The sequence below is a fragment of the Triturus cristatus genome, chromosome 1_2 (assembly GCF_964204655.1).
Source record: "Triturus cristatus chromosome 1_2, aTriCri1.1, whole genome shotgun sequence".
NCBI lineage: Eukaryota > Metazoa > Chordata > Amphibia > Caudata > Salamandridae > Triturus > Triturus cristatus.
The window spans coordinates 202,571,965-202,587,867 of NC_140580.1; the positions used below are offsets into that span (position 1 = coordinate 202,571,965).

At 43.9% G+C, this 15,903-nt stretch overlaps 1 protein-coding gene across 1 annotated transcript in view; it reads right to left on the minus strand.

Annotated features, from left to right (window-relative positions):
• Positions 1 to 7,809, minus strand: part of LOC146867046 (glutathione S-transferase omega-1-like) — a 155,163-nt gene extending 147,354 nt beyond the window's left edge. Inside the window, exon 1 of the mRNA XM_085614789.1 lies at positions 7,587 to 7,809. Coding sequence (XP_085470915.1) covers positions 7,587 to 7,806 — 220 coding nt within the window. The 5' untranslated portion in view covers positions 7,807 to 7,809. The remainder of the gene's footprint in view (positions 1 to 7,586) is intronic.
• Between the last annotated feature and the right edge of the window lie 8,094 nt (positions 7,810 to 15,903).

Below are 15,903 nucleotides of genomic sequence, written 5' to 3' on the forward strand. Positions count from 1 at the left end.
AAATCTGTGGATAAGGGCTTACTGGATCCTGTAATCATTAAGTAAGATTGCTTAACTTTCTGTCGAGCAAATGGGAAATGCTAGTGATTTGGAATGTCTTGTTGAATGTAGCAACAGATTTACTCCACTACAGTCCCTATCTGAGAGTACTGTGTTAGCTCAACCGAATGAATGCATTGTATCTGAGGGTGTAGTACTTCAAACAACTGAAATACACAGTTGTAAATGTGCATGTTCGAGGGAGATACCATCTGAACAAACTAGCTTAATACTACAACCAGGAGTAATCATAGAACTTATTACTGTCTTAAAGGTCTTGATCGTACAGCTAACTGAGAAATTAAAAGACCCAATTAAAACGACCTATGATGACAAGTGTTCGAATTGCTCAAAAAATGTTAGTTTTCACACATCTGGGGGGTCCCCGGGTATTGTTTCCAATATGGTCCCCAAGGGTAAGTCTCAGGATGAAATAGAAGCAGCCACGACTTTTCTCCAGTCCACTTCAAATGTGACCCAATTGCCCACCAATGAGACTCTGTACTCCTATTCTCAGCCATATCTTGATAGTAACCTTATTACTCGTAATGGTTATGAGATTCATGGTGATCAAGTTAACCATAGACTATCACATTCATGAGGCTATTCTGGCCTCCACCAGCATTGGCCAAATACATTTCAACAAAGTCCCCTATTTCATAGCACAAAAAATCAAATATATCTAACTAATGTGCCTAAAACAATGTCTAGAACATCCAGGGAAGATGAAGAATCCCTGATTAATAAAAGCATTCAGTGGCTTCGGCATAGGAGAAATTGCAGGTCCATAATAAGGGAAGATATTTTCGCCGCCCAAAGATTTGAGAGCTCAGATCATTGCACAGACTATGTATGCTTAACCCTTAGTTCAGCTGAACTAGTGGAAAATCTAGTGGCATTCGATTTAAGAACGTCCCATTTGACCCTGTCCAACATTAGGTTAAAATATAATGCCCCTGTATTGTATTGTATTGTATTGTCATTTATATAGCGCGGTTGCTGCCCAAGGGCGTCCAAGCGCTGAAGCATAAGACAGAACTGAATATGACGGATGGGTTTAAGGTTCGGTAGACCTCGCAAACAGATAGGTTTTCAATTGTTTGCGGAAGGAGAGTAGGTTTGAATTAGTCCTGAGGTGTAAGGGGAGTGAGTTCCACATCTTAGAGGCGTTTAAGGAGAACATCCTGCCTCCGGACCTAGCTCTCCTGATTCTGGGTACCACAGCCAGGAAAGCCTCCGTAGATCTAAGGTTTCTGTTGGGGTGGTATTGCGTGACTAAATTGTTGGTGATAACTGGGCCCGACTTCCAGAAAGCCGGGTGGGCAATACAAAGTGCCTTGAATGCCACTCTTTGTCTCACTGGAAGCCAGTGGAGACTGTTCATTGCGGGTTTTGCTGACTGAGTTCGCGGGATCTGTAACAGGGTGTAAAGTCCCTGAACCAGAAGAGAGTACCAACTCAGAAACTCCACACCGAAGACTCACAACTAGAAAAAGTAGATTGATGTTTAAACCCACTCCCACCCCTAAACCAGCCAACTACTAACAATACCAACTTAGTTGGTGCCGATAATTGTTGCCCTTATTACACTGGTATGAACAGTAAGAGGGGTGCTGTACCCATGGAGAGAGAGCTTAGTCCCGTTAAATATGGCTCCATAGTTCCTATCCCGCCCCAGGCCCCATGTGATTTGGTCACATTAACAGAGGATCGGGGTAACCATATATTGGAGGCTTCCCATACTATTTCACAGGATCATGCAAATCCAGGTCTAAACGTCGTCTCCTGGAATATAGCGGGGCTTTGTTCAAAGGTAGCTTCATCTGACTGGTCAGATTTTATTGAAAACTTTGACATATGTATCTTCCAGGAGACTTGGTCCCTTGACAGTCTATTTCGCCCAGGGTACTTAAACTTCTCAAAGCTGGCTGTTGGCGGCAACAAAGGTAGACCCTCTGGAGGACTAACAATTTGGGTGAGACAAAACATGGGGTATAGGGTGGAGGAAGTATTGATCAATAGTCGTGACATACAAGCCATCCAATTATGCTCATCTCACCAACCGAAAGTGATTGTGCTAAATGTATATGCTAGAGGCACAGTGGGAGGAAAAATGTCAGATACTGTATCCCTTCTTGATACCTTTTTAGAAGAGATTAGAGATAAATACAGTATAATCATTGCTGGTGATTTTAACTGTTGCTTTGAGCCCCTGGACTTAGAAGACTGTCATCTTGGTGAAGATGAAGACTCCCAGTGGAGTATACCTATTCTGACCCTTGATCCAATAAAGAAATTGACCGCAGCTGCACTCCAATTGAAAAGTCTGTGTCTGGAGAAGGGTTTAAGAGCAGTCAATGGGAGGTCCAACTCTGACAGTAGGGGAGCTTATACATTTTCTAGTGGACCCAAAAGGAGCCGAATAGATTATTTTCTTATTAGCTTGGCGTTGTGGCCTCTTCTCATTGATATGGAGGTTCGAGACAGAATAGAAAGTGATCATAACCCCCTGCTATTATCCCTACGGTTGCTAGACCTACATACCATGTCTCATCCGTTGGAGTATGTCACAGCGGATGTTGCCCTTACGCAAGATATGAGAAGATTAAAATGGTCAATGCTTTCTGATAATAGCACCATACTAGAGCAGTTGACAGCCGAGGTCGAGAACACATTAGCCGTTCTCGCAAACTTGGAAACTCAGGAAGCAATTAACCAAAATATTCCACAGGTGCACGATTCTCTGTTTACTAACCTAAAAACCTATTTTATTAAACAAGGAAAGTCTAAGACACACGTTGCCCGTAAATCTGCTAATTGGTACAACAAGGCATGTAGAGTAGCCTATAAAAACCTGTCTAAAGCTATTACATCGAGAATATACCCAGACATAAGGTCTGCTAGGTCTCTATATAAAGCTACTCAGTTTAAAGCCAAAAAAGAGGCTGATGACCAATGCTGGCGTGACCTCCTCTCAGCTAGTAAGGAAAGGGATATGCAGAAGTTTTGGGAACTTGTTAAATGGGGTAATGGTGAGATAAGTAAAATACCCCATAACTTTGTAGCCCCCGAATAGTGGGTGCACCATTTTCAGGCGCAATTTAACTCTCCTAGTGCTACTATAGCTCCACACCACACACAAAAATCCGATTTAGCTGTAATCTTTCCTAGGGCTGAGGTGGAAAAAGCTCTTAAATCTGTTCCCAAGGGAAGAGCACCCGGACCGGACTGTATCCCAGCGGACCTGTTTTTATATGATAAAGATAACTGGGTTGAATATATCTTAATACTCACAAATGCAATTGCCAGTGGTGCCCCAGTCCCAGAGTCTTGGCGCGGAGCAGAAATTCTCCCAATTTATAAAAAAGGAGACCGCACCAACCCTAGCAACTATAGGCCTATTAGCCTGATTGATTCAATGCAAAAAATTATGGCAAGGTTAGTGTTAAGTCGTATCCAGTCCTGGATCGATGATAATGATATAATGTCCCCGTTACAGGCTGGCTTTCGCCGACACGTCAGTACTATAGACCAAGTGTTCAGGTTTATATTAATTTACTGGCGCGTGGTAATCATCGCAGGCGGCACACTTTACGCGGCCTTCATTGATCTTAAATCAGCATTTGATTTAGTTCCACACCCCAAGTTGTGGGGGGTTCTGGAGGCCATGGGCATGCCACCAGAATTGTTATCTCTGGTGGTCAAGTTACATGAGTCGAATTACGCCCAAGTAAGGTGGGGATCTCAGGGCAAGACTACGGAAAGATTTTTGGTATCTAAGGGGGTCCGTCAAGGATGTGTCATGGCTCCAACCCTTTATTAACAGGGTTGTTAACTATTTCACCACGTTTCCAACTGACGCTCCAACTCTTGCAGGTGTGAAGGTCCCCTTGCTTATGTTTGCAGATGACACCCTGATTATTTCTAAAACACGAAAAGGGTTGCAAAGGGCATTAACTCGATTTGAGGAATTTTGTGCAGACCATGAGTTGCTGATAAATGTGGATAAAACCAAATTCATGGTCTTGCACAAACAAAAGCGGATTAGAGGAGACGTATATTTGAATAACACCAAATTAGAGCAAACTGATGTCTTCACCTACCTGGGGGTAACCCTGGGCAGAAAATTAAACTGGCAACCCCAGATCGATTTGATGGCCCTCAAGCACGCCCAATTAGCTGGTGTGCTGGGGAAAGAACATAAATTATCACAGACCAAGCCGGTAGGACCAGCACTTAAGATCTATAATACCAAGGTAAAAGGGTCAGTTTTATATGGTGCAGAGTTATGGGGTTTTGACAACCTAACCCCTCTAACCGTGGCACAGAACAAACTCCTTAGAGCTTTAACCGGTCTCCCTCAATCTACTCCCCTGAAACCCCTTTACCTAGATCTTGGGTGTCATATGCTCGTAGAAGCAGCACGATTTAAACCAGTTGCCTTCTGGAGAAGACTATGGTCAACTCCGGAGTTGCTAGTCTATGCCAATGCATTGAAAGATGTTATTGGAGCTGATACATCCCACAAGATTCTTTGGTTACAAAAGGTCAAAAGTGGACTACAGGATATGGGTCTGAGCCATTTATGGGAGGATCCCGTTGGTAATTCCTTCCCCTCTAAGAGGACCTTTAAAGAAATCTATTGGAATACGGTTAGAACCAAGTCACGCGTCTCTCTACGAATAGCCCTTTGACTAATTTATTTTTAGACCACAAAAGTGTGGCCAAATATGAGGATTACTGGGATTTTATAACAAAACCAGGTGACAAAAAACTCTATTTTCAGTTTAGAGTAGGTACCCTTCCGGTTAAAGCTTTCACATGCAAATGGAAGAGTACACCGGGCAACACATGTGTTTTCTGTCCTGAGCAGTCAGAGACAGTTCCCCATATATTTTTCACCTGTCCGGCATACAAATCCCCCAGAGCTAAATGGATTAAAGTCTTATGCCCTAATATGGGCACTCGATCTTGTGCCACTGCTCTCCGTATATTAACATCAAATACCGAGGAGCATATTGTGATAGCCGTGTCCAAATTCTTGAGTTGGGTGTGGAAAATAAGGGCAATCAAGCTGAAGACAATCTGAGCATGTGCTGGCTTCCTAGGATTAAGCCAATCTATCCATAGGTCTAGGGGAAAGCAATAAATGTTTCTCATTTTATTTACGTTTTTTATTACAGTTTTTAGAATGGAACGAAATCCTTTTTAATGATATCTTTTTAACTTTCATTGTTCTATAATGTATCTTATTGCTAACTGTTTTTGTATATGTGTCTTTTATGATCATAATGATCGCAATAAAGACGTTTTGACTGACTGATTAATTTTATAGCATCTGACATAATTTCCACTCACCCCTATATCCTTCCTCATTAGTTTATGGGCTGCGTTGTGACTTTCTTGAGTGACTTTTTGGGGCCTTACGGTGAGAGTAGGGTTCAGCACTTGGGAGGATGTGCTGGGGGGGGTTCCACATCCACCACCAGCACCACCACCATGTCCACTACCACCACCACGTCCTCCACCACCACCACCACGTCCACCACCACCACCACGTCCACCACGTCTTCCACCACCACCATGTCCACCACCACCACCACGTCCACCATCATGTCCACAACCACGTCCACCACCACATCCACCACCACCACCATGTACACCACCACCATGTCCCCCATATCCACCACCACCACGTCCACCACCACGTCCACCACCACATCCACCACCACCATCAACTCCACCACGTCCACCACCACCACCATGTCCACCACCACCACATCCACCACCACCACGTCCACCATCACCTCGTCCCCTGCTGGTTTTGGGGTCTCGGCTCTGTCCGCTTGGTTGGGGGTGTGGTTGGTTGTGTGCTCCTGCCTGTGTTTTTCTCCTTTCTTGTGGGCTCATGTGGGGTGCCGTTTTTCGGTCTGGTGCCTATGGCGTTGAAGGGAGTCCGGAAGGTCGGGTTGTTTGCTTTGGTATTCTCCACTTTGTTCAAGTGGGACGAAGACAGGAGGGACCTGGGGGTAATGTCCTATTACTTACCGGTAATCTTCATTACTCCTGGTCCCGTAGCCCTCCTCCCATTCCTTACGCCTTTCCCTCCCTCCCTGGCGGCCGGCCTTCCGGTTGTTGGCTTGGTATTTTCAGGCTGCATGTTGGGCTGGTACTGCTTATGTATTCCCAGTGGGAGGGAGTGGGTTGGGTATTCCAGCATGCTCCTGTTCTTTCTTTCTGTCGCGGAGATGGTCATCTGCACTTTGTTCAGGAATGGGACGAGGACAACGGGACCAGGAGTAATGAAGATTACCGGTAAGTAATAGGACATTCACCACATTTTACCTGCCCACTACCATGACACCCTCATTGAAATACAGGCACCACCACTTTATCACCTTTGCATTTATTCCACGCATCTTGAGCACTTTCCACATTCATAAGTGCCTTCTCTTCACAACATTTTTACAGATTCCGCTGGTGAAAAGTGCAAATTACACCTAAATATTGCTTCATTTGAATCTGCGGTAGCAGATGGAACCCACTTACACGCTTTTTTGTTGACTGGCACTTAATTTTATTCATCAGACTTTGACCCAGAACAATAGAGAAAGGGAATAAAGGGGGGAATGACGGTCGGGAAAGATAGGAAGTCAGTGACCAAGAAAGAAGGATGAGATTAAAAATAAACCACAAGAGAGAAATAAAATGGCAAGAAGAGGTGGATGAAAGAGGCATAAGGTGGAAGAACCAAGACCAGCCAACCTTGGTGTTCATCAACCACAACATTCGCCTGCCTACATTAAATGCTTTAAGAATCCGAATGCGGAAATCTAGTCTAAAGGCGAAGCTCAAATGAGTGCAGAAGGTGCAGTGGTATATGACCCTTGGGATGTGTTGAATCAACTACGCCCAATTGTAACTGTGTATTACTAACTTGTCGAGGGGCCAAGACCTGCCCCGGGGCCCAGGGCACTTTGATACTCCAAAGACTGAAGCCCTTATTACAAGTTGGCGAAACAGTGAGGGGTGGTTAGCACATGAAGTAAATATAATTTAAGAATCCTTGAAACTGGAGCATAACAGGCAGAATAGATTTTAACAGCCCAAATTCTGCATGTTTAGCTTTTTTTTACAGGCCTTTTCCGCACGTAAACGTCAGCAGGTTTTACCTGCTGGAACCTGTCAGGGGAGAACTGCGAAGATGTGATACTTATCACACACGCAGGCACATGTCCCATTCTAATACTAAATATGTGTCTATGGCGTGAATGCATAAAAATAGCTCATACATTGACACCCTACAGCATCATAGTCAAAAACAGCAGTGGGTTTAATGATGTCGAATGTTTATTAGAAAAAACGCACAGTTCACTATACTATAAATACAAACGTAAATTAGAATCTTTAGGCGAAAATAATGGAATTCTAACGGCAGAATCCAACAGCTGTCAATAAAAGTTTACTCACAGGAAGAACCAGGTTTAATCTTTTCTGAGGTTTAAAACAAAATGAACGTGTACACCTTAACAATAAGAGATCTTTACCTTGACGCAAAGCCTGTGCAGACGCTGCCATCCCTCTTAAATGTTCCAGTTGTGCCTGGCTTATCCCTTGCACTGCGTGTCCTTGCACGTTAATAAAGTAAACAGGGTGCGACCGATGTTTCACAACGCGCCGACTTGTTTTCTTCCATTCACAGCGCGCCCCTGGAAGAGCTCTGCTCGGGAATGCGAGGCTGCAGTCTTGGGATTCGCGCTGGCTCATTCACAAGCCTGTTCTCTGTAAATTACTGGCTCCCTCTTCAGTGCTTAATTTGTAAAATATGAAGTGCCAGGGCTCTGACCAAGAGGCCACTGCAGCTTGCAACACCCATTGCCCTTGTCATTCCTGCCAAAACAACTACTAAACATCTCTCTTGCATGTAAATGCGACAGTTCAGATTATTCCAGGTCCCCAAAGCTGAAGGAATGGCTGGGGAGGCAGGTATTAGCAATTTTTTATGTATATTGTTTCCCTAAACAACTGTTGCTCAGCTGTAAATTACATGAGCAGTGCCACCTTGTGGTAGACTGCCCTAAGTATGGTGTTGACAATTAGGTGCCGGCACCGGAAACCAATTAAGTGCCGGTGCTCAGCACCGGAAAACACCGGCTAAAATTATGCACTGTCCCTCCTCCTGTTGCACCAGATCCTCAAACAGACACGCACTCTACTTGATTCGTCCAAGAGTTGACATTTCTTGAAGAATCTGCTGTGTCACCCAAGATTTCAGAAAAGTTTATAGAAGTCAAGATGCCCTTTCAGGCGTGGCTTAGTACATGCTGCAATTCATGCAATGGTTCAGGGTGTCTCTAAGCATTCTTTTAAAAGTGGCAGCACCATCGTTAGCCTCTTGAGCAGGTGCACCCCCCCCCCCCTGCAACTAGAGGAGAGGCGCCCATAGTCGTGCCAGGAGTTGGAGCCCTGCATTGCACAAGAAATGCAGGCGTTGGAGGTTCGTCTGGCGACGTCATCAGAGGAGCAGCGATGCCCCGGGGACCATTTAAGCCACCACACGGCAGATAGCCTTCTCTTTGTCCCTTTCATCATGTCTGGTGTGAATTGGAAGCAGCATCACTCGTCAACCACCCACCCTCAGCTGGCAGTGTCCCTGGCAGATATTGAAGGGGGATAAACAAGAATTCTGATTCTGGGACTGGACTGACCACTTGGTGGGGTATGATTTGTGTGGGCACCAGGCAGGCGGGATGGCGGCTGACCTGCAGGTGGTCCTGGACTCTTCTCTCCTTCCCTACCCGGCGATGTCTGGTTTGGAACTTTGGGACACCTGTGTTCAGGTACCCACGTGGACTGGTGCGCTATGCAGTGCCCCGGATTTTAGTTTGTTGTCCTTCTCAAGGTTGGAGGAGATGTGACAAAGTTGTCCCAATGATTTTCCTGTCAAGTCCTTTTGGAATGGTGCATGGATGCCCTGGGTGGAACCTGGGGGTCTGTTGCAAGGTAGGGCCTTCTGGCACAAAGCGCACAGCGGATCTCACAACATGTGATGGATGTTCTTGGAATATGAAATATGATATTTGTCTTGTGTACTCATCTTCTTTCTTGCTTTTGATATCTACTAAAAGAATGTTTTCTAGGAAAATGCCTGTCCCTTGACGGACTTTGCTTATGAGCAATTTTAAATGTTGATGTGAATAAAAAGGCTGCGACGTTGGAAACTTCAAAATTGGTTCGAATCTCTTTTCTTGAGCATTGCAGCGAGTAAATGTGGTGATTGAGAGGGGGCGAGATGCACGTGTGCGCCTACTATGTAGCATTTCAGTGCATGCTGAAAAAGTTCAGAGAATTGGAGGTAATTGGCTTTCCAAGTAATAGCATTGTCTTGACTCCTTACTGTTTATACAAATTCCACAGGGTAGGGAGTATGAGCACCACTGCCCCAGTACCTTTACCTAAGCAGTGAAGTCCACCCAGACAAACAGCAGACGATAACGGAAAGCGAGGACCAGTGGCGAATGGTGAACATTTAAAGTGGTGGGGCACAAATTCATACATCGAAGTGCAGGACCCCTTCCAAGGAGTGACAGCAGTATCGAGGGAGCTTCCCCCAGAGAAATGTGGAAGAGATGGCAGAGTGAAAATGGACAAAAGGACACAGTTTATGGTGGCAGGAAAAGGGTGAGAATGGTCCATGGATAAAGATGAGGGCAGGGTGCAACAGATAAAAGACGGAGTGTGTGTTCAAATTCCCGTAGAAACTGAAGGAACTGAATGAGAGGCATAAAAGATGTGGACAAAGGCAGAGTGAAGAGAAAACTCTATAAAAAAAGCTAAAAGCAGCATAGTGAAAAGAAACAATGACCACAGAATAGGCAGCAAACAGTGAAAGAAATAGAAACGGGAGACATTAAAATGAAGACAAAAAGTGATGAGAGATTAGAGCTATATAAGAGAGGACAGATAGTGACACATTGGAAAAACAAGCTGGAGAGAGTGGCGAAAAAAAAGATATCCAGGAGGAGTTATGGAAGGGAGCATGGAGAACGACACAGTCATTGGATAGAAGTGAGCAGTACAGTAAATACCAACCAACATGACTCCACTTATTGGAGTATCATCATATTCAAGAGTGTCCTGCACATGTTTTCTGGTTAAGAACAGAAAAAAACAGGGAGCATTCCATTGGAGGTAAAACATTGAAGCTAGCTAGTCCTTAACCCTTGGTGCCAGTCCGGCTGATTGATAAGATTGAATAGGACTTAACCTGCCAGGTAACCTAAAAAGGCTGAGGGGAGTTCATATGTCAGAGTGAGACCATACAACGGTCATGTAGTGATGGGCTGGGAAAAGGATATCTACAATAGGTTTTACGTAAAAGGAAGGGATCAGAAGGAAAATGTTACAGTTTAAATATATTTCTATAAGATAAGAAATCCCTCACGAACAGTCCAACTTCATAACCAACAGCCTATATATTAAAGGCACTACTGTGGTTTGTTAAACATATAGCTGGTGTTATATCAAAGGAACCCCACATCTACCTTAAATAGGCTTCAATATTCCCTTTCTTCGACTCCTTCCACATGTCAATGTTACCACCCGGTCTGTATGTACGGTATGCTCCCAATGTAAGTTCACGGAGTATTGAACCTGATCCCATTGAATTCTGTAAGCACTTCCATAGTGTATACTGTTTTTAATATTGGACTGTTTGTTGGGAATGCCAGCCTTACCAATGGAGTGGTTTCTTCTTTATTCACCTGTTTTCCTGTGTTTGCCAGGCTCCTACTGGTGTGCCTCCTTTCTGTTTCCTTGTTTTCACTATGCGCATGATCTTGCGACATTACGGCATAGCACTTTCTGATTATTTAATCATGTGATATGGGGGAATGGTAACAAATAGCGCACTCTCCGTTACCTCAGTGCTTGGCTTTATGTTTCCTTCTATCAGGAGAAGGTATCTTGCTTGGCTGGCACACATCCTGTTGTGTTTGTGTGTTTGGCGTTCTTGCCAACCATCCTCCACTATGAATTCCTGGCGCTACTGACGTTTTGCATCTTGCGTGTTTATGTGCTCGGCGTCCTTGCCACGCGTCTTCTGCCATTCCTTCCTGGCACTACTGGCATCATCGTAGATTCTTCTCACAACTTTTTGGCTGTTGTCTGTGCATCAGGAGTTTTCCATCTGGACATCGCTGAATTGAGAGGTGGACTTCCTTGCTACCTCCTGGCTGGTCTGGCCAGCAACGGCCGTATGTTCCTTGTTTCTTTTTAGCCTTCCTGTGTTTTATGGTCAGTGAACTGTCCTATGAACATATAGGCTTTTTTTGGGGGGTATCTCTTCTCCTAAACTGTATATTCCTTGAAATCCTTTTTGGACACCATTCCTTCTAGATTCATTATTCTACAACTAATTTGAAAAATATACCTATGACTTTTTTGCTCTTTCTAAGCTTGTTCCCTATTCCTGGATGTTTCTTGGTGGTGCCTTTTCCTTTACTTTAAAATTGAGAATGGTGTTTCCCGAAGTCCTACCAAGAAGAGGGTTATCTATCCAGAGAGTGTCAGTCCTTGAAGAGGGGCTCTGCTGTCTTGCCAGGTTTACGGTCTTCTCCCAATATTTGTTTCCTTTCCCTTCTTTTCCCCTTGAGACAAACCGCTCATGCTGCTTACTCAGCATGGAGAGTTGGTCTGGAGGTGGGAGGTTCTTTGTTTCCACGGCTCCTGGCTTGCAGGTGAGTGGGATTGCAACAGTCAAAACTCTAAAAAAAAAAGAAAAAAGAAAGAAACATGCTTGGCATATGGTTTTCAAAACATCATATCCTTATCTCAGTGGTGGCTGGCATCCCCAGGGAGTGGGAGTGACATACTGCCGTCACTCAGCAGTGGCCCCACCCCTGTCCTGATGCTCTGCTCGGGACTGGGAAGAAAAATAAAATAGAATACATTTTCAGGTGTTAGGGGGGATTTTCAGTGGGGCAACGCTCCAACGGAGGAGCCACCCCTGCCTTATCTCCTGGGTCTGAGTTTGCCCTCTATCCTTGTAAACATAATTATCTAATGGTGTATTTCGCAGGTCTCTATTTTCCAGGGGCGGTGGGTGAGATTTTAAAGTGGTGGGCGCAAACGAATTAGCATACAGCACCGTAGCGAGCGAGCGCAGCGAGCGAGCCCGAACCCCAAAAGGGGGGTTTGGGGGGTTACCCCCCCAAGAAAATTTTGAAAAAAAAGAAGAAAAATCGTGCATTTTCAAGCAAATTTGAGAAAGCAGGAAGGTTAATAAAGCAATTGTGAAAGTGCAGTTATTACATTAATAGATGGCATAACATAGGTAGCTGCTTATTCAGTATTACCACAGGGCTTCATACATTCTGTCCTATTATGCTCAGGTGCTGAATTCAGACTATAAGACTCATGGAAATCTCAGCTCTAAGAGTAGAAGAAGTTGCACAGCAGTGTAATGGTTGCCAGGCTCGTTCCGCAGGAGCGTCAGGAACTTGAAGAAAAGTCCACAGTCTTCCCCTACGGCCTTCCGACTCTATTAGACTCTAGAGTAACGAATGGCACGCAAGGGGAAAACAGGGAAACAAAACAAGGAAAGGCGGGGGAAGAAAAACAGTCTTACAACATACTGAATATTAGACTCTAGAGTAACGAATGGCAAGCAAGGGGAAAAGAGGGAAACAAAACAAGGAAAGGCGGGGGAAGAAAAAAAGTCTTACAACATACTGAATATTAGACTCTAGAGTAACGAATGGCAAGCAAGGGGAAAACAGGGAAACAAAACAAGGAAAGGCGGGGGAAGAAAAACAGTCTTACAATATACTGAATATAAAAGAGGCAGCGCAATGCGCTGTTACCGTGATTCTGGTTGAGCTGAACTTTGTACACACACTTCACATAGGTCCACGCAAGTACCCCAAATATAAATGGTATAAAGGTTTTCGCAATTTGCTAAGGGGAAAGGTTTGATAGGCAACACAAGCAATGAATCGTTCACCCTGCGGGAGACAGGTCCGGCCAGTGAACAAAGGTGAGCAAATCTGTGTAGTCTCCAAATAGAACAAACACTACAAAACTTTTAAAAACAGAGATAACAATGCATTTCTTACCTCAATCAGAATTTTTTGTATTCAAACAAGTAGCAGCATTCACTTTTTGTAGATGAAATCCGCACGTCTGTCTTTCAGTGTAGCAAACTTGTCAATTACTTTCATGTTGAAGTCCGGTATCTTTTGGACTAGCTTGCTCTCTACAGATAGCATCGCCAAAGCATTTAGTCTTTCCTCTAGCATGGTGTTCCTGAGGAATGTCTTTATGCGCTTTAAGGCTGAAAAACATCGTTCAGCTTCTACTGTTGTCATTGGAGTCGTAATCACAATTTTTAGTAAAGTCACTGTCTCTGTAAGTGAGTTTTCCATATGCAGTTTATGAATTAAACTCAGCAAAGTCAAGGCGCTTGTGGCCTTCCGGTACACAGGCATTCCGTAGAGTACAGTTAACTCAGTTCTCAGCTGCTCTTTTTTGAGCATAGGATATGCTTCCACAGCCTGATTCAGAGCACGCTCAGGGAAGGATTCATCATATTGTGCAAACTCTTTACTTTTCAATAAAGTCGCACTCACCAAATGTTTTGTGAACGAAAAACGTTCTTTCGCCTGCACAATTACAATGTCACATATCTCCTTTCCAATTCGAACCAGAGAGGTGATGTTTTGTCTGCGGTTTGCAAAAACAGAATGCTCCGGCAGTTTGCTCTCTAAATCTTCAACCCCATCTCTCACTTTCATAATCTGTTGTACAAATGCAGATGTATTGGCTTTCACAGAGACAGTATCTAGGTCTTTTCTTTGCAACTGATCGTATAACACATCAACAGGAATCATTATGTCATGAAATAAAAACAGTAAGAACTGAAACTCTTTGTCTTGTAGTGTTCTAATAAAGCCATGGGCTTCATTCTGACTTGTGTGATCAAAGTCTGCTCTGGATGCTATGGCGACAAAACATTTCTCAAGGCCCTCCCTCTGTTCAAAGATTAAGTTGACTGTACGAATGTGAAAGTTCCAACGAGTTGAGGATCCCCTTGGTACGCTTTTGTCCACAATCTCATGAAGGGCTTCTGTTCTTTTGGGGGAACGTGTGAAGAATGCTGCTATGCCTCTGATATCCTGAAAGAAAACTCGTGTCTCTCTGATCTTTGATACCGCCTGTTGCATAATAAGATTGAGTTGGTGGGCGTAACAGTGCACAAAATGAGCATTAGGGTACACATCTCGAATTCTCTTCTGAACTCCACTAAGGCTCCCACTCATTATGGATGCACCGTTATAGCTTTGTGCGATAAGTTTTTGTTTTTGAGGCAGGTCCGGGAAAATTAAGTCCAGTTGACACAGTATTGCTTCAGTGATGGTTGCTGCACTAGAGTCACTTAAATGCGTGAAGCCATAAAATCTTTCCACAATGTTTCTGTCACTGTCAAGGTACCGAAACACTAACACGGACTGTGTTTGAGTGGACACATCAGTGGTGTCATCAGCCTGAATAGCCACAAAGTCTGTGTTTCGCAACTCTTGCACAATATGGCTTCTTATAATTTCGAGCATACAGTCAAGGAGTTCATTTTGTATTGTATTAGAGGTGCCCTTAAAGACTGTAGCATGTGCTAAATGTCTTTCCAAATCCTGGTCTATGGTTGACATTAAATCCAATAGGCCTCGGAAGATCCCGGGTTTTGAGGAAGTTTCCGATTCGTCATGGCCTCGCAATGCCAGTTCGAAAGCACCACAGAAACGAATGCAATCAATGATCTTGGATAGATTTTGTCTGTTCTTATCAACAGCTTCATTGTGATTTTGAATGGATTTGCGATACGCATCATTTATCTGCTGCTCAATTGGTGCGTCTTCCCCCAACATTCCCAGTCTTGTCAGGTTTTCCAGATGATTTCTTGTGAGCGCATGCTTCTTTATTTTTTCAGCGATGTGCTTCAGGTCGACCATTCCTTGCCGTGTCCAAGAAAAGTCACCGCCAAACAGCAAGCAGGGGAAGCAGAACAGAGAATTTCTTATAGGGCACCCTGTAAGCCAATCAGTTTTTGTGTACCAGGCATTTGAGAATGTACGTTTTGACATTTTTCCTCTGTCCTGGGTAGTTTGCTGTAGGTTTATTTCAGGCTGATGAGGTCCCAATTCTTTTAACTTCAGTTTTTGTTCAAGTGGCCATGACTGGAATGACTTTGTAATCAGCTCTTGTACTGTATTCATGATGGGGTGTAGGGTGTTGCTGGCCTTACCAATATATATATATATATATATATATATATATATTAAAGAAACCTGTCAATAATCAAAGTACAACGTATAAGGTGCAGTGCAATAATATCAAATTTCAGTATAAATACATTATACATATATCTTGTGCATTATCCTAATACATCTCAAATGATTGCTAAAAATAGAGCCGTACTGCCTCCTGCCTCTCTGTGCCATAGTGGTTGCTGGAGGCACTGAAAGACACTGCTTGAGGGCCTTGAGAGTGACCACATGACATACATGCTCTAACTATGATGTAAAAAAATATATAGCATCAGTTGCCTTACCTTTAACACTGGTGTTTGCTGGGTTGTAGCCGGGGTCGGGTGAGAGAGCAGCAAAGGAGGTTGGGGTCCTCTTGTTGTTTGCTGGAAAATTGCCCCAAAATGCGGTAATGTTTCAGGTTGTCAGGTGCTGAAAATGAAAAGATAACAATTTATTTTTGAAACAGTAGGGTAATGAAACAAAGACTGTGGGGAAAAAACATAACGCTCCAATTTTTTCCTAGACATCAGATGAATCTATTGGAGGCTTTGAAAATAAGGAG